At 34.5% G+C, this 23,845-nt stretch overlaps 1 protein-coding gene across 1 annotated transcript in view; it reads left to right on the top strand.

The window, feature by feature from the left end:
• Nucleotides 1-22,764, top strand: part of SPRED1 (sprouty related EVH1 domain containing 1) — a 58,342-nt gene extending 35,578 nt beyond the window's left edge. The window contains exons 3-6 of the mRNA XM_054275471.1: nucleotides 6,760-6,928; nucleotides 8,206-8,255; nucleotides 16,317-16,475; nucleotides 20,992-22,764. Of these exons, the coding sequence (XP_054131446.1) occupies nucleotides 6,760-6,928; nucleotides 8,206-8,255; nucleotides 16,317-16,475; nucleotides 20,992-21,651 (1,038 nt within the window). The 3' untranslated portion in view covers nucleotides 21,652-22,764. The remainder of the gene's footprint in view (nucleotides 1-6,759; nucleotides 6,929-8,205; nucleotides 8,256-16,316; nucleotides 16,476-20,991) is intronic.
• Nucleotides 22,765-23,845: the final 1,081 nt, after the last annotated feature.

Below are 23,845 nucleotides of genomic sequence, written 5' to 3'. Positions count from 1 at the left end.
TCGAGGCTCTTTTTGGGAAGCTTAATTGCATTTAGAGATACTTGATAATTTTTTCTTAATTCTTAGTACTTGGAACATTCACAGCTTGCCTTAAGAATAATAAAATGCTCCAAAGTAGAGACTGGTTTAATGTCTTGCCTGCGTGCATATAAAAATGTCCGGTCACCAGTGTCCTGATCTGTTTGCAGTGTCCTCTCTCCCATTTCCCCTCGGCAAGACTTGTTTTGTTTCCACTTCTGGTAGAAGGTTTTAAATGTTTCTCCTCCTCTTCCTGTCTAAAATCAAGCTCATGTTAGCTGGAATATTTTTTCCAAACATTTATTGTCTTGAACAGTTTGTTTTGGTTTTGGCTTTTTGGTGTGTGTGTCCCATCCTGTGTCCATCTGTCTTCCTTGTACTTAGGCCCCTCAAATGTGACCTAACAAGATTGCAATCTTGCTGTAGTTATGGGAAATTGCTATTGGAAGTCAGCCTCTCAAAAACACGGGGTAAAAGGTGGAAGAAGTGCAGCTAGGACGCACATCTCTCCCGTGTATATTGAATAAAACTCAGGAAACTAACAAATGTAAATTTAGGGTGTGGAGAAGAACACTGGAGAACCAGTAATTAATTGATAACTGAATGAAAGTCACTGTGTATTCATGTATTTCTACAGATTTCAGATAATGCAATTATAAGCAACAGCTAATGAGTAATGAATTAACGACCAAGTTGTATGGAATGCACTGAGACCCCACTTGGCACAGAAAGAACAAGATCCTACACTAAGAAATGTGATGACAAAATTAGGTCATGACGCTTATTTAGAAGGGCAGAAGATAGCAGGCACTGAACAAGAAATTCTGTTGGACACATCACTGATTCTAAAACTATTCTGATCATTATGCTTTCAATATGGTTAATGGTTTTACATTCCTTCTTAGGATATTCCTGTGGATTCACTGTTCAAGGACAAATTTTAATCTTTTCTTTAATGAAGTCAAACAAGTGGGGTTTTAGTCCAAATAGAAGTGACAGGTGAACTATTATATTTCATAATAATTATATATATATTTTTTTTAAAGTAAAGTAAAAGTGGAAGCCACTGTATTTGCTATTGAGTTGAGACCAAATATTTTGATAATCTTCAGATGTTGTGGAAGTGTTATGCTGAATCTACTGTTCCTGTGCACCAACTTCCCTTGAGTCTCATTTTAGAATGCCCTTGGTAAATCTCAATGGCTGTATAATCTTTGAAGTTAGTAGTATGCTGTTTAGTTGGTTGCTCTGCCATTGTATTTGAAAAGACGTTACAATTTTTTTTAAAAGCTTCCTAAACAGTTTCTAACATTTCAGTTACTCAGGCTTTGAGTACATGTGTCTTCAGGAATGTTTAATTAATTATCTGATGTAATATCTACAAGTCACTTGGACCATGGTTTCCATTTCACTGAAGCTTTTGCAAGGTACACACAGCTGTTTATGAAAATACTTCTGTGGATTAAAAAAGAAAGTCATTTTTACAAACCAACTTCCCCACATTCTCTAAAGTCACATTACATGTTGCTAAAATACCTTTCTAATCAAGATTATATCTTGATTTTCTCTAGCCAGTAAGTCTCTTCTTTTGTGAAATGGCTTAGCTTCCAGAAAAGGTGCAGAAATTCCCTTAACATGAAAACCTAGAGTGTGGAACTTGGAACACTTTTTTTTGACATGGGGAAGCATAGATTTTGAAATATCTTAGGTTAGAAAGTAAATGGAGTTCAGATCTATAGCTTTTACCTAAGATACATGGGAATCATAATGCCAGTATAACTGTTTAACCAATGTGTCAGATTGTGAAAGGGGAAATTTTCTCTAAACCAGCTTGAAATCTATAGATGAGATGTTTGCTGGAGGTATTTTCCAGATGCCTATTAAATGGTTATACTGAAGAGGAATTAGCTTTAGTTGCTGCTGCTCCCACTAATTGCAGTTCCATTCCAGTTTACCAATCTTTCTATGTATTTTATAGGCTATGAAGGCATTTAGTTACAACAATAGATCTCAGTCTGTAAGTCAGCTGTATAAATTAAATACTCCGGAATGAACATCAAAATATTGAAGATCCTTGTTGGAGAGGGCTCGTCTTGTTTCTTTTTAGACCTGAGGGGCAGGTTGCTGTAAGCTCTTCTAAATCAGCTTCAGTCTACATGTAAACTTCCATAATTTTTGTGCATACACAGCTATTTAAAACATCTTGTGGCATTCACAAAAAGCATCCTAGTTATCTGAGACGAAAATCAGAGTGGTGGCTCCATTGAATTAATTTGAGAGAGAATGCTTCCCACTAATTTGCACAGGTTGTTTAGATTTGTGTTGGAATGTAAGGGCATTTCATGAAGACTTTTCCCATAATTACACATTTCCCCCTTTATTATAATCACCTTCCTAGATCAGGCTCCAGCCAGTCTGCTTGGAACAATTGCACTCCCTCAGAACCTGGTCAGATCTGCTGTTCTCTCTCTCAGTGTGTTCACAGTAGTTCTCTTCTATCTCAATAGCTAAGCACATATTAGGCTCAAACTTACTAGTTTTTAGGCTTTGGTGAATTTTACCTTCCTGAATGCAAAGTCTAATAGACTTCTCTGGTTTATTTTCTTCTCCAGACTTTTGCCATGCAAGTTTTTATTAAAGGAGAAAAAAAAATATTACTAGTGTCTTTTAGATCATGAATCAGGAGTAACAAAGTTTAAAATCTTTCCTTTGAATAAAAAGTAATTGTGTAAAGGAAGAGACACAAAGCTAAAACTGAATAGAAATACCATTCTGTTCTAAAAATCTGCTGTTTACAAACTTAAATATTTTACTTTTTAAATTGTGTTTGAAGATTGAGGGAAGTTTGATTCTGATGGGCTGTAGTACAACTCAGTACATCATCTTTTTTGAACTGAATGTAAAGTATGCCTGGAATAATTGTCAAATGGTTACTGTGACACTGAGTTCATGTACTCTGTAGCATGAATCCACTCAGGTCGTGCTGCTTGTTCCCAGGAGTAAAGCAGAATAGGCATTGAAAAGTGGTGTGTTTGTAAGTTTGTAGATTTGGCTTGGGAATGAGAAACAGTGAGGCTGTCTATCTTACATGTGCTTTTGTAAGCTTTGAAAGTACAGCTAGAAAACAGTACAATAGTGTCCAGGATCTCAAAATGTTGAATTATTGGGTCTGTTACCAAGATAGAAATTTGTATCAAATGCAAAAGTTTTGGGATTTTTTTTTTGTTTTGTTTTGTTGGGTTTTTTTTCCCTGAAATAAGCTCTAAATAACAATTTCATATTTTCAATACTCATTTATGTTTGAAAGTATTTGGATTTTAAGTGCTAAAGTAGAAAATTTCTGACTCTGGAGATTGATATTGTCTGCATAAGCCAAATAGATTTTATTATCTTTAAAGATTTAGTTTTTAGAGGTGAGAAAAGAAACATTAGGCTAACAAGTATTTTTGAGTAGCAATGAATTCATTACTGTTACATTTAATGACATCTAGATATTAAAAAGAGCTTTTAATTAAATAACAGGAGACATAGAGCATAAATAGGGCCCTATATTTGTGTTCTGAGAGTTTAAATTTTAGTCATGTGGATCTGTTTTTCTTCTGTCTTGAGTCTGATGATTCTGCAACATTTTCCATTATGTGCCAAGGTAGATGTTTCATATTGGTATGGAAGTCTTATATTTAAGTCTCCAAATGAAGAAAACCTTCAGAACAGTAACCCATGGGATGTTTTTGGAAATGAAACTTAGCTAAGCTGTAGGCATTTTATTTACAATTTTTCAGGCCGTTGCTGTGCTTATCCCTGGAGATCTTGGGGAAGGTTTGGGAGTGCATATTTTGCATAATGATGTGGAAGAGTATATGATCTTCACCTGTGATGTGGAGAGTTCTGAACCATAGCAAAGCACACTAAAAATAATTGGAGTTTTGAAATATAAGTGCATTGAAAAAGCTTGGTTTCCATTTCCAGGCCTTGGAGAATATGTGTATGAGGATGCTTCCTTCCCAGCCCTCATGATAGCTCACGTGCTTGAGCATAAGGTAGCCTTTGGCAAAATTAAGTTTTACAATGAAAAAAATTCACTATTGTTGCAAAGCATAGAAGTGTTTCAGGGAGAGAAAAATGCTTCTGGGGATGGCTGGTATGTTTTTTTAATCTGATCTGCAATTTTTTGTATTTCTGAGTGTAACAAATACTATCGAAGTGCTGGATGTTTATAAATTTGTGTCTCATTGCTAATTGAGACCCATAGCTTTTCAGCTTTCTTTTGGGTAGGGCAGTAATCAAGCCTTGCTTAATTTTAATGCAACATATTTTTCCCTTTTCAATGCCTTTTCACTCTATATCTTCTGTGTTAAGCAGTTTGTTTTCATACAGGTTTAAATGGGGAAAAAATCAGTGTCACTCCCTCAAATGTGTTGTTTCCTTGAATCAAGTTGGAAACAATTACAGTGTTAGATGGGATGTTTACTTGTTTTGTTAATCAAAGCTTGTTATATCATATGTGAGGGTTGGAAGTTGGGGGTGAGTGTTGCTTTTTGGGCTGGAGAGAGTTGGTTTGGGAATTTTCTAGTTTGGTTTCTGTGTCTTTGAAAACCTTAACTTCTACTCAGTGAAGTTTTAATCCAGTTTTCATCTCTAGTGGTAACATTTTTACTGGGTATGAATTTTCAGTATGAAGTAATCTGGATTAATCCCTTGGGCACCAGAAAATCATTGTAATGCTATAAAATCAGGCTTGCAGTACTTTTTGTTGATGTTTTGGATGACATGGCACACAAAATAGACTGAAAATAATTGCTGTTAATGTATCAGAGATTCCCCCAAAGCGATCTCAGGCCTAGAAAAGGCAGTGGTGTGAGAAGCCTTCCTTTTCAACTGCTCTTTGAAAGAGGAAGCGAGTTTAAAATCATCCAGAGAAACAAAGAACAACTATTTGATGCACCTTAAAACTGCAGAATAATCCTTTTTTTCTTCCTGCAACAACTTTTCCCACAGACCTACAGCAAACAGATTCCTTTTTATGTTTTCTTGTAAGCATTTTTACCTACATATTGTTGACCATTTAGGGAGATCTGAGTGGAGAAACCAACAATTACATTAATGCTAAAGGAGTTTATATGTGCAGATTGATTATTATCCTTCTAGAGGCAGAGGTAAAAGGCAGTAACAGTTGAGAGGAGATGATTACTGGTGGGTTGTAGGGGGAATAAATAATGAAGTGCAAGAAAAAAATACCTATTTGCCTGTGTAATAATTAGACAATGAAAGGAGAAGAGGAACGCAAAGAATATGTAGGAATAACCCAAATATATATATATATTTGTATTTTAATTTGAGGGGTTTTTCCTGTTGTTTGTACTTAAAGTAATTTTACCTTATTCTGTGATGAATTCCCTATTTTTTTCTTTTAAAAAGCCACATATGTAACAAAACAAAAAATGAAAAAATTCTAGAAGTACATCAATGAAATGATAGAATATTGAAATTCCTCATTCATCTCTCAGTCAGTGTAGGCCTCCATCATCAAATTCCAATACAGAGAGACATATCTTACTGGGAGCTTTATCATACTGCAGTGGGAGCAGATCAATGCATTTCCCTCCATACTTTCTTGTTCACATTGGATTTTTTTTAATCAATAAACGCTCAGTGCAACAATGCTGCTTAAAATAATTTTTACCAGTAAAATAAAAATGCAAATACAGTTTTAAAACCAGTCTATTTAAAGGGGAAATGATAAGGCTTTCCAGTACCTGAAGGGAGCCTGCAAAAAAAGCTGGATAGGGATTATTTAACAGAGAATAGAGTGACAAGACAAGGCAGAATGGCTTTGAATTTAAAAAGGGTGGATTTAAATTAGATACAAAAAAAATTTCTTTATTGTGAGGGTGGTAAGGCACTGGAACAGGTGGCCCAGAAAAGGGGTGAATGCTCCATTCCTGGAAGTGTTCAAGGCCATTTTGGATGGAGCTGTGAGCAACCTGGTCTAGTGGAACGTGTCCCTGCCCATGTCAGGGGGATTGGAACTGGACGCCCTTTGAGGTATCTTTCAACGCAAACCATTTTATGATTCAGTGTGAAGACTGTGACTTTGCTTTAGAACTGAATGTACATATATACCTCTAATGATTTTGTAGCCAAATACTTCTGTTAATTATTTGCAGTTACTTCATTTTTTTATGCAATACACAAATGTATTTTTGTCTAGGTGCAGGCACTAATACACTTATAAAGATTTTGTTATCTCATTTTTTAAAGAATTCTGTTGTATTACTTTCACTTGTCTAGTAGCCTTTCTGAGAGAAATCTGAAAATCTGCCTGAAAGCAGCATGAAGTTAGTCTAGTGCTAAAAAATTTTGTAGATCTCAGTGATACAGTAAAATTTGATACCAGCACACATAATACTTTTTGTGGGGGGATGTGACCTATTTCATTTGCTGAACATCTACCAAGTCTGTACTGGTTGTTGCAGGTATGAGATTCTTTTACGGGTATGAGATTTTTGAACAGGAATGTTGACTCAGTAAACAAATAGTGTCTTCAACCCATACTATTTATCAGCAATTGATAGTGAATAATTCATAATAGAAATGAAGTTAAAATTACATCCTTGTAGCAGGAAGAAATTTGAAGAGGGACCTCTATGATGTATGTTTTAGTTCACAAAGACTACCTTTTGTTCTCAAATTCGATATATTCATCACTGATATTTTTTCCTTCTGTTTTCTTTCTGAAAGGTGGTCTTGGAATGCACATTAAAGAAAGACCTTGTTTACAACAAAGTTACTCCTACTTTTTACCACTGGAAGATTGATGACAAAAAGTTTGGCCTCACATTTCAGAGTCCTGCTGATGCAAGAGCATTTGATAGAGGTATTCGGAGAGCAGTAGAGGATATTTCTCAAGGTACATATTTCAGGTGAAAGACTTGGTGGGGTGGATGAATATTGAGTCATTACTAAAAAAGATGTCAAAGCACTTTGTGTAAAATTTTCATTGACAGTATTTAAGGATGTAGATTAAACTATATATATCGGGATTTTAATAGGTAATAGTACTTCTGGCATTTCTAAAGTGCCATTCATTCAAGTGTCTTAAATTGTTTCACAAACACTAATTAGGTAATTTCCTGAAACATCCCTACGTAATAAAGCATTGCCTCTTTCTTTTAGACATGAAGAAATGGAGGAAGCTGGAGTGTAATATTCTCTCACTTGGATCTTAGAAGCTTTTTGCAACTCCTGTGTTCTTGTAGGATAAGCTGGGAAGTTGAATAATTTGTGACCTATTGAGTTCTCTTTTTATCTACACATACTTTCAGTTAATAGTTTCAGTTTTTACTAACAGCTGAGTTAGTAGTAGTTCTGTGTTCAGCATGGTTCTGAGGACAGGTTTTTTAGGAACAGAAGAAGAATTTACTCAGATAACAACATGGCCCACTCTGGAATGAAGTTCCAGAGTTTCACTGAATTAATGGAAACCAGTGAGCAAACTGAAGGATATCATCAAGCCTAGGTTCTAAGCTGAAAATATGATAAATGTCTTGCTAGATTGAGACAGGGAGGGAAGAGAACATGTGTCTGTTGAATTGAAAGAACATCTCAGGCTTGTAAAAAGTAACTTTAGGGATTTTATGTGTGTTATCCTACTAATGAAGGGAGGAGCATGTTTCTGAAGGGAAATGTTTTTGACATACTCTAATGACTGCTTTGGAAATTTGTTGGTACAATCCATAACCCTTCAAGACAAATATTTAGAGAACATGAGAGTAATTTTTTTCTCTTAGGGTCTCACACTTTCAATTTCTGCCAATTTATAGCAAAATAAAACAGTGTGCATTCCTGCCAACCAAATGGTCTGCCTTTAGTTTTCAAAATGCTACATTAAAAGGAATATACTCCCTTGCTTCTGACTGCTGATGACACTTTGATAATGCTTTTATAAGGAAGGTGGGAACAAGAGAGAGGAGTGTGGCTAGGAATACTCAGTATAGAAAATGCAGTGTAGAAATAAATCATGCTTGCTAAATCAATTTGAAATGCAGTGATCTATAGGTTAAAACCATAAACAAGAATATTTGTATAATCATCACTGGATGTTGAGAGATGATGTGGATAACTGGAAGCAGTAAGTGGTAAATATGAAGAAAACAACTTTGTCTACTTTTTTTTCTTTATATGAAGGTTATCCACCCTCCCAAAATGATGTTGAAGTGGCAGAAGACTGCTTTCAAGTGAGTAAATTTTTTAATTAATAGTACATTTTTTATTTTACAAATGTACTGAAGAGATTTTGCTCTCATTACTGGGAATAAGCAAAATAAGAGCAATAGCAAAATTCAGCTTAGTGAAATAAGTTCTAGAAGAATTATCTAGAAGACTTATAATATTATCTGTCCTAAACAAAGTAGGTATTATTTAATCCATAGGATCATTAAGTATCCTGAGGTTAATTTTTAAGTTCAGTATGTGTTCAAGTTATATGTCCTCTTTGATCTTATTGAAATAAGAAATATTCTTCTGGGCAACAAAACAGAGGGATGAAGAATCTTTCTACTTACACATCCTATTTGTTTCCTTAGATTTCCCTTTGCAGTGATAAAACTCTTTAACTTCAAATGGTTAGAGTTGAAAAGATGCTGAGACAATGGTTGAGAGGATCTGGTCCAAACAAAGACAGAAGTTCAATTTTTAAAAACACACTGAAAATAAAGTGGTCATTTACTGAGATTCAAGTTTTTATTGATCTTCTTTTTGCACTCTTCAATTTCTGTAGGTCATAATGACTTAAGAGATAAAAATTTATGTCCAACCATGCTTCAGAGCTACAGTACTATATAAGTATACCATATCATATACCATAAGTATGGTTACACTGATACATAGCACTGCCTGGCAATATCCAAGAATCATGTAATTAAAAAGCCAGTATAAAAAACCATTATGGATGGATATATAGCTATAGATTAGATATAGATACACACATGCAGAGTGAATAACTATATTACAAGTGAGGAAGTCCTACTTGTGTCTATGTATGCTTGTCATTTTTCCCTTCTTATGTATGGTTTTAAGGGAAAGCTGTGTCTTCATTCACTCATATATTCAGTTTTCAGAGTGCAGAAATTTAAATTATTATGAAGATGGCGAAGAAACAAGTTGACTCAGGGGTCTTAGTGACTATTCAGAAAACTGCTAGTGTTGCTAAGTGATTTCTTCTGGGAAGGAGTCTTGCCACTTATGCAATAATAAATCCTGTATCAGTGTAAATAGACCCAGTGTAGAACCTCTAGAACACAAAATCAAGAAAATTAGCAGCTGACTTTGAAGATATGATAGGAGACTGAGAGTCAAGTATTTAGAAAGGATACTGCAATGCAGTGGCAACACAGAAGTCTCCTGATATCTTTTCATTTTATGGCAGAAGAAATGTATTACTTTGTGTAAGTGTTGGCTGCGTAATCACCTGTTGTTCTATACTTTCAGTGCTTTATTTTAAGGCACTTGAAAGTAAAATTGCTATGAATATGAGATATTTCAGATTTTAAAAAGAGATTATATTTTTACAGGGTGAAGGAAATATGTGCCAAAGTTAATGCAGTCCTTAATCAGCTCTTAAATGACTTGCTTAAACATGCTTTGTTGCAAGGATTAATAATTGAACAGTTTCTACAGCCCTAATGAGATTAGAACAAACCAATTACATCTGATTTTGCTGCCTAGTTATTACATTTCTATATAAGGATGCCAAAATTGAGGAAGATATCTGAGACTCATTATAGTTACAAATTTGTTATTGCAAATGGAGAGCGTTTGTTATGGCAAAGTGGAGAAAAGTGTATTTACAGCATCTCTTCTATACATGTGAATATCAATATATCACCTATTTACATATGTAAATATAGGCTTGCTTTATATTCCATTTTAAAAAATAAATTTATAAATAAATGTATAAATTTTTAAATGTCTGTAAAACCGATTATAATTATTATTATATATTAAAATATATTATATATTAAATTATATATTAAGATTTATAGATTATAGATTATATATTATTATTACATTATACATATAATGTATAAATACTCACACACCAGATATATATGTTAAGGTACAATCAATCTTGTGTGGTACATGCCACTGGCCAAACTATCTTTTACATTCTAGACAGGAAAACATACTTAAAGACTTCATCACAGTAGATATTATTTAACTGTGGATTTGTGCTGTGGATAGATGTCCTGTTTTCTAAAAACAAAAAAGCTAGTCAATATGTCTCACCATATCTCTGCACAGCAAAGTAAAATAAGTGATACTGATACTAGCATTTATCAGAAGGAAGGAAAAAAGAAGAAATTCAGAGAAAACTGAATCCACCCTGGTTTAGCTATGCTTCATCTAAACTGGGTTTATGTATCAGTAACGAAGCTGCAATTGCAGGCTTATGAACATGAGTGCAGAAAAGCTACACCATTTTAGTCACAGGCATCAGGTCTAGTCTCCAAGAACACCTTTGAAATACCAAATAGTCCACATTTTCTTTCAAATTATTAAATCCCCCCCCCTTCCAAGATTGGTACTCTGCTAAGTGAAAGTGGATACCCCAGGGTCCTTTAAACTTGATGTGTAAGACCATCATTCTTTAAAGAGAATGTATTGAGTATTTGAAGAATTGTGTTGACTTGTCACCCTGCTTTTTGCCACTTCTGTGTTGTTTAAAAGACTTAATGATTTTTTTGTTTTCCTGTTCCTTTTATAAGCTGTTTTCCTAAGTCTCCATTACTATTTTTAAGTGTGTTTTTGGAGTATATCTGTGCAAGGGTATTTTGGAGTGTGGATAGAATATTAAAGAGTAGTTTTTCTGTACTGTTCTAGTCATCTTACACAGCAGGAATCCTATATTTAATGTGCATTTGAATTATAACTATAGTATTTGGTTTTTACATAAATTTCATTAATGGTGGCTTGGTTCTGTTGTCTGCTTTTTTTTTTTAATGAAGATGATTAGATTATGAAGAAAGCTAAACATGTTTCATAAGTTATTTTACTGGCTGGTTATATTTGGTGCTACAGAGAGCAAATAAAATGATCCAAAGAAGATCAAAAATTATCATCTCAGTGTGAAATCTCAGTGCTTCCTTGTAATATGTATTATCACATTTTATAGAAGTAGTTAGCAGAAATAGTGATTGTCCAAAAGTTGTATGTGCATATCTTAAATGTAAATCCAAAAACTGAACTCATGTTGTGCCTTCTAGGCTAGCAATTGGCTTGCTATGTTATATCCAGACTCACTAAATTTCTGATTTTTTAATTTACATTTTGTAAATAAAATCTCCTGGAGAAAGCATTCCTTTTGCTGAAGATCAAATTTATCATTTTAAGACATAGCTTCCTTATAGTTTCTTTAACCTCTCTGTTGTTTCCAAATAATGTTAAAATCCTAGTATTAAAAGAATATGATCACTTAAGGGTTTTCATGGTACTTAAATTATTGCAATTATTTTTGGTTGTTTATTTAACTTATTCAATGGAAATTGTTCATATCATCAAATAAGCCCTAGTCTTACCGGACTCATTTCAAACAGAAATACACCAATGAGTTAAGGCAGAACTATCTGACTTCCTTTAATACTGGTAAATGGAACCTGGAAAAGTAGATGTACTTACATGGAAATATACATTGGGAATTTGTTCTGTTAGAAAGTTTAGATGGTTTTGGTATAAAACCTTGCATTTTGAATGTAGGAGCAGCTTGTGTAAGTCACTTTGCCTGTTTGTTAAAATATTTGCTCCGTTATTTTCCTCTACCAAATATAAACTTACTGCTCTAAAATTCACCTAGCTTATCTGAAAAAAAACCAAAAATATTTTTTTTTCCTTAAAAGTAAATCTAAATGAAATCTAGAGTTCATACATTTAGAATTATTTTTGTAGGGATTTTGTGGACTGAAAAATAGAGTAGTTGAGCTTTAATTTCTTTCAGTTTTTGTTGATTCAGCCATATTGGTGTTATTTATAGGCTACCAACACATTTTAACAGTCTGAAGTAATAAGAATTGGATCACTTTTGAGTTTCTTACTACTGGCAGAAGAAAACTGTAGACTGATAAATTGTAAGCAGAAAATAAAAAGTTTGGCTTGTTCTTTCAGTACACTGGACTTTTTGTTAATAGTAAGGGGGAAAGGCCTGAAACTTACATGCATCTTACGTGATTTTGGTGCAGGCAGGGAAGACATTAATTGTTCATATGTTGCTCAGTAAATACACTGTTTTGTGACCTTTTCATAAGGGCCTTCAAGGACCACTCAATTTATTTTGTCTCTAACAAAATGTTTGCAGAAGTTTTATTTTATAAAAATAACATTATGACTTTTAAGGAAATGTGAAATAATTTACCCTTGATGCACTGTATTGTTTTATGGATAAGACAATATTACATGGTAAAACACTAAAGATTAGAAATATTTAGTGCACATAATAAATTGTTTAGGTCCAGTTCTTAGAACTAAAAGTAATACTAGTTCATATTATCAATTTCAATTAAATCTATTAATATATTGTGCTAAACCATTTTGATTTATTAAGCTTTTTTTATTGGAGTTGTATATAAAAAACAGGAGGAATTTTTTTTTCCCTCATCAGTATTCCTAGCAGCCTCTTTATATGTAGAGTTCTCTATATATCCAGGTGGTAAAGCCTTTGAAGAAAGAGACATGTCAAATATCTTATTTTTTAGTTTAAACTGTATGAAATATTTACAGTAACCTAGGTAATATTTCAGCCTATGTCAGAAACACATACCTGAAAATAATAGAGTTTCTTTGCCAAATATATTGCTCCATCAGTCCCAGATATAGCCAAAGCAGAAGGAAGTCATTCAGATGTTTTTGAAACCTGTATAATTTATTCAGAATTGAAAAATTAAGGAAAAGGCATTAAAACATTTCTTATGTTGTTAGCATCAAGCAGCAGATTTTCGGGCCTTATGGGAATTAAATGCAAGAACTGGGATGCAGCGGAAATGTGGTCTCTCATCCATCCTTCTGTGTAATCATTAAACTTACTTAGAGGAGAACATTTTTAACAATGTTTGCAGAACAATGTTGAATTCTCTCCCAGACTTAACTCTGGCAAACTGGGAGAAGTAAGGAGAGAAAATTTGAAGAACAAGAGAAGCTCAGTCTGGTTTTCATTTTCTCTACAGCTGTCATCTGGCTTTGAATTCTGCTGGAGAGCTACAGCTGGAGTCATTTTATTGCTTTACCCAGCATCCTTTTGCTTGTGCGCACAGAAATGTTTTAGTAGTCTTGGAAAAAAATTCAGAGTATCTCTTAGCAACCATAGGACAGTAATTATTATACCAGCAGCTGGGAGCAAACCAGATTTCCGTTGTGCATTAAAAACTGGCGTAGGTTGCTTTACAGATGATACTGAATAACCTATGCCAGTACTGTACTTTGCAGGCTGTGGTTAAAGAATATTGACAGTGGGCGATGTAATTGCTTTGGACAGTAGAAAGGGAGAATGTGTGCATCTGTGTTAGTGTGTGATACTCTGTATATTTGTTCTGTATATGTTCTTGTGGAAAACTTTATATGTTTGCTTCTTACTTAAATGCATTTTCAACACAATACCATTTTTGTTTCTAGGGCTTCCTACTTCAGATTGTCAGTGTTTCCATTATAAATGTGGGTTTTCAGATGTTTATGACCTTGTAATAAAGCATCACATTGGAGCAGGAAGTTGTCCAAGGAAAAGGTTTTTGATACTAATAAGCGTGGTTTGACTGTATTAAAACTGCAGTTTAGTTAAAAGCAGAGAGTTCACCATGTTCATCTTGCATTTCTGTAATTCAGCATAGTGAATATTTATTGGCTAAAGGACTGACATGATTGCTTTTTATTTTAATACCAGAAGTTAGTCTGTGTCCACTTACCTGTCGGGTATAGGATAGTAAACTGAGCATTGTGCTTTCAGAAATGCTGTTTGGCGAGTTCTTGCCTTACAAAAGGTACCATGCTTTTCTCTGTCTGCTGCCACCCTGAAATTTGTCCTTGAAGTCAATTAGTTTGAATTGTGGTATCTGTGTTGGAATTTTCTAAAAGCATTCTTTGATAATTGCTGTGTATAGGGCATGAAGGTTTGCTTTAAGATTAAGGTTTGGGTTTCGTGCATCATCTGGCACTGCTAGTTAGCACAGTCAGAGGTGATCCGTGCCTGTGTCCTTCATTAGGTGGAGCCCTCCTTGAGTGCCAGGGGAGGTACTTGTGTCTGCCTGTGTGAGCATGTGCATGTGTCCTTTTTGCTCTATAGTGTAGATAGTTTATTTTTAAAGAAGAAAGGTGTGAATCACCTGCAGGGACAGGAAATAATGCAGGCTGCTGCAAATCTCACCCAGGGATAATAACAGGCTTGTGAGTAGTATATGTTTTTTTCCCTGGGAAGGAAGGAGTAGAAGTTTTTGCAGCTTGCTCCCTTCTTCTTAGACCACTCAAGTTTATAATAGCCAGGGGAAGGGGAAAGGGGATGCTTATCACTGTGATTTCTGTAAAATGGCTTCTGGCTCTTAGCTTAAATGCTTTTGTAGTAATTTTAAACATTGCTCATACCAAAAATGGTTGTTCTTCATTTTGAATACAGCTCTTCTATAGTTTGAGCCACTGTTTTGGAAGCTTTTTATGTTATTGGGCAATGTATCTGCAGGAGTACCTCCTGCTATGAAGATGTTTGCTATCGCACTAATATTTGATGCTTTTTGCTCTTAAAATAAGTACACATATATGAGGTTCAATTCCTTGTAGTCATTCCAATATTTCTTTTATACTCGTTTTCCAACAATGTTTGACCAGAAAATTTAATTTTGACAATAACAGGGTCAATTACTTTGTGGTGGTGTCATGCTTAAGGATCTGCCAATAGTATTTCTTTTTGGTATTTTGCCTGTCTTCAAAATTTTTCAGGGGTACTTTACCCTGATTGAGTGAGCTTTTGTCTTTCTTGGCGTGTATGCTCTGTAGTATTAATTACACTGATCATGAATGAATTACTAAATTTAATGTTTCCCCACATGGGGCTTCTCAAACAATAGATATAAATTAAGTGATGTGATGATTTTCTTTCTCCTACAAAATCAGCTACAGACCAGCTACTTCAAACCATCTAGATCTCATAAACTTGATACATTAGGCTTTTATGTATGTGAGGTACTAATGTAATCCTAGAATAAGTTCCTTAAGTACTTTGATAAGTGAAAACTAATGATTCTGGGTCAATATTTAACCTGCCAAAACTTTAGGTTTGCCTCTGCCTCAGTATTTTTCTGTAGTATTCTTATTCTTTTCCTGTAAATGTTTTCTTGATACATACAAATCCATATAATAATGCTGAAACATTCTCATTGCTGGAAGCTGGATGATGGCAGAATTTTCTCAGTGCTATCCACAATGACAGCCAGTTAACTTTACAGCATCCCTCTCAATGCAAACAAAACATACAGTATATTTTTGGCAGCTCAATGGAATTTGTATCAAAATGCTGTGCTGTATCCTAAGTATGTCCCAGTCAGTCAAGCTTAAAGAATGAGAACTGTTCATTTTTCAATTCATTTCAAAAACTGGATCATCTCACAAGCCAGTATTCCACCCAAACATACTTCCTGTTCCTTCTTTTGAATAGCACAGGTCCTGCAGCTATCTCATCATGTATTGCTTCATAGTCTCACTTTTGTATCGAGTTGCCTGATAGAACTTTAATTACAAAATGACTGTCATTCATGTCTAATGCACACTTGCTGCAATTAGATATTTTAATTGAGCCAGTATAGGTTATTTTTTTTTCTTCCAGCTGATTTTGCTTTTAATTTATTAAAAGATCTGACTAGCTTTTGCCTTATAAAATAGTCTCCGATTTTTTTTTCTCCGGTTGTGTTTTTGTAAATACTGCCAGCTTCATGGATAGTTAGAGAAAACATCTTAGAGACAGGTTAATCTCTATTTCCTTAAAGAAGTCTGATTTTGCAACTGTATTTCAATGGCACGTATCTCTAGTGCCCAAGTTGTGTACTGTCTGCAGAGAAATTCTGTATTTACAAAGGCTGATTCAAAATAAAGAAAATACTTGCCTACTTCTGAATGCTTTAAAAAATGTGCATTTAAGATTACTAGTGTTTATAGATATCTCTAACACATTATATGGAATATTAACACATCTATGTATGAACTGGTTGGGTTTGGTGTTGTTTTTATATAAATGCAAAAATCATTTCATGAAAGTTCCTTATGTGTTCTAGACTGCTCAAGAAAATACATCAGGTTCACTAATGAAAGATCACCTTTTTCAACATGAAACTGTAGTAACCAGTGAAACTTACAACAGTGCAAATTTACGGCCTTCAACATTTGAGGATTTCAACACCAGGAGAGCCTGTTTTCCTAGCCAACCTAACCAGGTAAGTATACCAACGAAAGAAGCAATCCTTACTTTGCTTGCTGTATTAATGGCACAGTATGTAGTTTCTGACAAGAAATCACTGCATTCCAAGTCCATGTACTTTCAACTTCTTGAAATGTTCAATATAAACTTTGCAGCTGAAATATTATAGCATTATTATGACAGAGGTAAAGCTTTGTGAAGCTATTTACCTATCGTTGTACTGTACCAGACCACACGAATAAATATTTAATTTCTTTGAAGTCTGTTTTTGTATTGCAGATTTCAGTATCTGCAGCCTTAAAAAGCTGTTCAGTTTTTTTCAGAAAATGTTAATTGGACATTAGCTCAATCTTAGTTACATGTATATTAATACTGTTTTGCTTAGAAATATTGAAAAGTATTCAGCCATCAGTACAGCTATATATCACTATACATTTTTCTTTTTTTCTAAAGCTAAAAGAACTGACAGTTTTTGTAGACTGTGGAAGTAGTCTTAGTAAGTTGGATTACAATTAATTTGATGGTCTTATGTCTAGAACCAAAGACATAGAAAGCTTTTAGAATATGCCGAATAACAGATGTCAAAGCAGAATGCAAGTTCAGGTAGTTCTGAAGACTTACCAAAAATAATTCTACTGCTTATAATAAAGCTTTTTAATACCTTCAGTTATTTTTGCATAGAAAAATAGGATTGTACTTAAGTCTTATATCAGCTACTTTTAATCTGCTTTATTGGGCAAAAGAAGCAAGCAGTGTTATCTGGGGAACTAAGAAGCTTGAAATTATTAATTTTTTATCTTTAATCGTTGATCTACTCCAATTATCTCTTCATCACCTCATATTTTTGTTTCTGTTAAGGTACATGTTTACCTTTTGTTTCTGTTAAGACACATTTTTCTCTCTTCTCATTTACTTTCAAAGTGAATTGTAAATGTTTTTTAGAATAGAATGGATTGGTGATGAGGTTATTGCAGCTAATGGCTACAGTACTCAGTGATATATGTCCTGTTAGTCTTCCTTGCATTGTAAAGAAAAGTGCAGCAGCTTGAAATGCCTGTATATTTTAAAAGCATGTATAAAATTGACTACTGAGAAAGTAATAATTTAGATTGTGTTAAACTGATTAATCTGTGTCTGTCTGATAGAAATTAAATAGAAATTTCTTTCAAATGACAATGTTGGAATTCAGTTCTTGAAAAGTGAAGTTATGGGAGATTCCATGAAAATTTAAGCAGATATTCTTTTAAATATTCTTCTCCTGTTGTAGCACCTCCTGCCAGCAATAGACACTCTCTGCTTTTTGCATGGTTTTGTGGTACACACATTTGGAACATAGGCAGGTCACCAAAACTTCACATTCTGTATGTGCACACACTGCACTGGTCTGCTAAACTCCATGCATGTGACCAGGTGGCACTACAGATCTTGAGCTAATTCGTGGGTTTATTTCAATTTTGTGTAAATAAGTTTGAACACTCTTACCTAAGAGTGTGCTCCTAAGTTAAATAGCTCAAGAAGTACATGCTCCAACTAAAGAAATTATTAATGACAATTCAGATTTTACCTGTAATATTTTGACTCTTAGTAAAAAATACTCAAGTCCTTCAGCTTTCCAGTTTCTGATACATGGATGTATGTTAAACTTAGTACTTTGCAATGATGTAGGCAGCTGCTGGTGTCTTCATACTGAGAAGCTGCAAGATGAGCAAAATCAGGTGTAATTCTTTGAGGAGAAGCAGCAAAGGCTACAGTGCCAAGGAAGTGACTGTGCCTTGTTTAAAGGTGCACACTTTCAAGTAAGGTGTGATACTTGTGGGTTCAATTGCACCAAAAAAAATTTTCTGTCTCATTTCCAGTTGGCTAATCATGTTTGGAATCAGATTCTCTGTGAAATTTCAGTTTGCTGTAACATTCATCCTCCCTGCTTCAGCTTCACACAGATAACATTTGTACTGAGTTTTAGTTTTGACTGTTTAGAGGACTAAGTGCATTATTCTCATTAAATTTTGCTGCTATTTTACCTGTATAAATTTGCATTGTGAATTGTTCAAAAGTTTTCATGTACTTCATGCATTCACATAGGTCCCATTTAATACCCAATGAGCAAGCTCTTTTCAGCATTTCTTCAGTTTGCTTATTTTTCAGTATGTTCTGCTCCAAAAATATTTCTTAATATCAGTGCCTTAAAGAATGTAGTGGTGCCTTATTTGTAATGTGCCAGTTAAGCATTTTTAGGTGTTGGACTCAAGACTTGAAAAAAATAAATTAGTTCTATGTATGTGGTGTGTTCTGCTCAAACAAATAAAAAGCCTTCAAAGGCTAAGGAGAGGTCAGATTCTAGCATTGTTAGTGTTTGTAGTGATCTCTAACGGCTATTAACTGTCTGGGCAATGGGAAGTTGAGGGAGTGTTTTTGTATTGAGGTTTCAGGGTTTTTTTCTTCTAAACATTTACTGTCTTAAGTGCATGCATAATATTCTATGTGGACAGCAGGGTAAGGATCCTTTATGCCTGTAACATATGGAATTTAATAACTTTTATGGCTTTTTTTTCTTAAATAAATTTATGCTGTAAAATTTTGAAATAAACCCATTAGCCATAGTTAGTTATTTCTGCTAAACAATAGATTCTTCCTCTTGTTTGAAAACAGAACAGGGCTGAGAAGCACTCTGCTTTTATAAGCAAAGGGGAAGCCTAACTGCTTGTATAGGAGCCTGGGGAAGTATGGAAGAGAAGCAATGTTAGCTGAATAGGGTATAACCTTTCTTCTCCCTGTATCCTTGAAACCTTGTGGAAGTTCAACTATGTGGCTTGGAGCCAAGGAAAAAAAATTCTTTCTTGTTAGCATACTCCAGTTGAAAGTCCCAGGGCAAAGCGTCTCTAATTACAGTTCTGTACTCATCACACAAGGATTGTTGAGCAGGGAAGTGATGGTTAGAGCAGGCTACAGATATTCTTACATAATCAGAAGATAGAATATTTTAAGAAGCTCTTCCTTCCTCTTTTCCAGCTGCCTTCCCTTTTCCCTTCTCTGTCTCCTACCCCAAAATCAGGACATGCAGACTTCAGCACAGTAGGAGTATAGATGCATGCAAAGTGACATAGAAGTGTTTTAACCTAAAACATCATCTTCAGTAGTTTCACACACTGCAACAGATTAGGAACATGCAGTTCAATTGCTGTACTTGACTATGGAATGGTGACACATTAATTCTCATTAATTTGAGTACTAATAAGATAAACCCTCTCAAAGCAACAATATTGATGCCAAAGATTATTCCCAAGTAATTTGTGATTCTGGAAGAATTTGTAAGACTAATAGGTTAGAGAGGGGAAGGGTATTCTGTCTTTTCTGAGAAATGGTTTACAGGCTGTGCACTAGACAGAGAAAAAGGCAGAATTTGACTTGAAGCCCACTCATAATCTGGCTCTGATTATAATAGCCCTAAAGTGTAGAAAAATAATTGTCTGCCTGTAAGGTGGAAATACTGAGGCATACTGAGACTCTTGCTTTTTTGCTGCACTGCCTGCTATTTTCAGGAGCTACTTCTATACACATGCTAAATTTTTATCCTGTAATTATTTGCACCTTTTCTTGCAAGTCACTTGTAATGTGATTTCAGTCACATTTAGTGGCAATTCACTATCTTACACTTAGATATCTAAGGCCTGCAATATTTCAGTTTGGATGATTCTCTTAATTTTGTCATCTTTGTCAACTTTTTCATGTTCCCATACCCTTTTATTGTGAGGCAGAATAAACAAGAATTCTCACCTTATTTCTCTGATGGTTTTGTATGTATTTAGCACATTCCTTATTACTTGCCTTTTGAAGTATAAGGTCTTAAATATTGGTCAGTTCATTACAAACTGAGAATTTAAAAAGTACTTGGGTCTTTGCCTGCCTGTGTCCTAAGCTAATCAATATAAGGACTGTATATTATCTAAGGAGAGACGCATTCAGAAGAGGCTGTTATTGAATGTTCTTCATACTGTGAAATCCTTATCTAGAACACAGCCTTGATAATTAGTTACCAGTATTCAGTGCTCTTGTTATGAATTTGAGAGTTTGAAAACTTAGAGTAGGAAAGCTTCTCCTGGATAACACATGTAGTGAATGTAGCAGGGAGTTAGTCCTAAAGCAGCAGATCATCACATGAAATCAGCACATAAGGCATAATTAGTCTGTGGAATTCATTTCCACTTTAAGATGTTAATACTCTAATTTTGAGAATAATTCACAAAGCAGCATCAAGTTTTATGTGGATACCAAAATACCCAAAGCTCTTACGAGAGACTAAAAAGTCAGGAAAGAATACTGAAGCTCATAGACCTAATACCCTGCAGAGGACTCATTATTGTGGGGATGTTCGTAAATTTTAGTAGTAAGAAAATAATCTGAATTTTTTATCCTCAGGCAGCAAAAGAAAAAAGTTTTGGTTTTTTAGTTTTCTAATCTAAGTGAACATTGTAGGTGGACATAAATTTGGGACTTCACCATAGTAACTTCTCTTACTTTGCCTTACTTTTCAGGTCCCACTGAAGTCAATCAGACACGTTAGTTTTCAGGACGAAGATGAAATTGTCAGAATAAACCCTCGTGACATTTTGATACGTCGTTATGCAGACTACAGGCATCCTGACATGTGGAAGAATGACCTGGAGAGGGATGATGCGGACTCAAATATACCATTTTCTAAATCAGACAGTAAAAAATCTGACTATTTATACCCATGTGGAGATGGAACTAAGTTGAATTCCCTAAAAGACTCAAAGAGTTCTGTGGTATTTAAAACTCAGCCTTCCTCGTCAAAATTTAAAAACTCAAAAAGAAGAAAAGAGGATGGTGAGCGTTCCCGCTGTATATACTGCCAGGAAAGGTTTAATCATGAAGATAATGGCAGAGGAAAATGTCAAGATGCGCCAGATCCTATTAAAAGATGTATCTACCAAGTTAGTTGCATGCTTTGCGCAGAGAGCATGCTGTATCACTGCATGTCAGACTCTGAAGGAGATTTCTCTGATCCTTGCTCGTGTGACACTAGTGATGACAAGTTCTGCTTACGCTGGTTAGCACTGGTGGCGCTCTCGTTCATTGCTCCATGTATGTGCTGCTACCTCCCCTTGAGAGCATGCCATCACTGTGGTGAGGTGTGTGGGTGCTGTGGAGGAAAGCATAAAGCTGCGGGATGAATCAGTCTTGTGCCAAACAGAGCTGAAAAATCTTTGTTTCCAGGAAGCATCTAAATTGGATTTGTGGAAGCTTTTTGGCAAGCTGAAGGGAATCTTCTTTCACGTAAGAGATGCTTGATGTGGAGGAAGCAACGAGACTTGTCAGACCTTGGCATTTTACAAGTGCTAGCCACGCCTAACTATTTGCTTTGAGCGCGTGGCATTTGTTGCAAGTTGTGAAGGAGATTTTGCGAAGGAAAGCCTGTTCTTATTATTGGCTATAAAATGAGTATATAAACTATGATTATACTAAAAGGGATTAACTTTTGCCACTTTGTACATTCATGGTTTAGGTGAGGGGGCTCTTTTAAAAGGATTAAAACTTATCTGAGGGGAAATTTTAACTAAAAGTGCACTAGTGACAGTTGATTTAAGATTAAGAAAAGTTAATACTCAGCAAATGAGAAATGAAACTGATTTTAAGTGCAACTAAATCACTTATTAATAGTTTTTTGGAAGCAACTTTATGTATAAATAACAAATGTTTATATTTAACTAAATGTGTAAGGTACGAATTATTACTTGTTAAACTTTCCTTCCCTCCGATATAGTAGGTATGGACCATATCTACTGTCACATTCCATGGTAGTATTTTAAATAGTTAATTTAGTTGCATTTTTATTCCAGATGGACAAATTGATATTTTCAGTCCTGGTTCCCTTCAGCTACAGTTTGTGTTGAGTTGTATCCATGCATTCTGATAATCTAAAAACCTTTAAAATATTAATTATTCTAGTCTTGAGTGACCAATATTTTTTTTGTTGTTAAGCACAGATGTAATTGTCTAAAATGTTCTTGTTAGAACATAACATTTATTTTTATATATAAATGACTTTGATTTCAACATAATAGCAAAAAGGACGTTGTTTCTGTTGTTCAACCAGCAAGTTGTTTTCTTTTGGGGTGTCCTCCAAAATTACTTTCTTGCATATTCAAATGTTCATTAAGCAAAAGGTACATTAAGGCAGTTGTAACAAATTGTCACCAGTGTTCTTGTTTATCCTTCTGTTAAACTAGGATCCTGTTCAGCTGTTTATCAAGTACTATGATTAAAACAAAAGATTAATAACAAAAGTGAAATTGTTTTCATTATTTTGAACCACAACTTTTTCTAATTTGAATGGGCAAGAACAAAAGTACTGTGTGTTTTTTTCAAAAAGAACAACAAAAGACTTAGCTTGAGAAATAAATTAAAGCCCAGGCAAAACTGAGTGAACTTCTTAATTGGGGAAATTTGAAGTCAGGGCTGGGGAGGGAGGCTGCAGAGTGTGTGTGTATGTATGTGTATGAGTGCTGGTATATTGTGTATGGTATTTCTAATGGTTTTGTACTTAGTAAGTCTAACTTTCAGGTAAGAAATAATCAATTAACCCACAGAGAATTTTTAAAAGCATTACATGTGCTGTGTTGTGCATGTGTTGTGCTGTGTTATAAAATAAGAATCATTTACTACTTATTAAAAACATGTAAAACACTGAAAAACAGTCATAATTCATTAGCAAACATGCCTGTTTGACATCTTGGCTGGAGTGGGACAGATTGTCTTTAGTATACCCTTGTTCTTAAACACAGAACCAAATAATTTCATTTTAAAAATACATTACTTTTGTCACTTACATGCATTTCTTCAATATATTTTGTGTAATTTTTTTTTTTTTGCATGTATCTGGCCCCTTAATTTTCCTTTGTAGCCCAGAAGTAAAATGAGCAAATGTATATAACTATCTGTCTGTAAAATACTTTTTAAAAGAAAACATTTATATTTATATTACAGCTTGACTTGACCACCTTGTGTACATAGATCATCTCAAAGTATTATTTCACATTGAAAAAGATGACAAATATCTTGATAACTATAGAAGTTATGGAAGAGCTTCTAGTTTTGTATTAAGAGTTGATTGGATGGCTAAAGTCCAAGAATATGACACAGCAGCAGTCATGGGTTTTGGGTTTTTACTGTTCATGTATTTGAAAGCTGCTGCCCTGGTTGGTTTTCATGCTTCACACATTTTCAGCTAAACTTGCTTGCCTAGAATAGACTGTTAACTTTAAAAACAACTTTCATTAAAAAATGATGTTTTTCTAGTGAATGAGAGAAAATTAATATTTGTAAGTGCTAAGTTCCTAATTGAAGGTGGAGAGGTATGAACAACCT

Source organism: Melozone crissalis, unplaced genomic scaffold, assembly GCF_028551555.1.
Source record: "Melozone crissalis strain CALT ecotype California unplaced genomic scaffold, PUWL_Pcris_2 ptg000018l_1, whole genome shotgun sequence".
NCBI classification, from domain to species: Eukaryota; Metazoa; Chordata; class Aves; order Passeriformes; family Passerellidae; genus Melozone; species Melozone crissalis.
The sequence above is the reverse complement of the archived record's forward strand: the minus strand, read 5'-3'. Positions and strand labels throughout refer to the sequence as shown.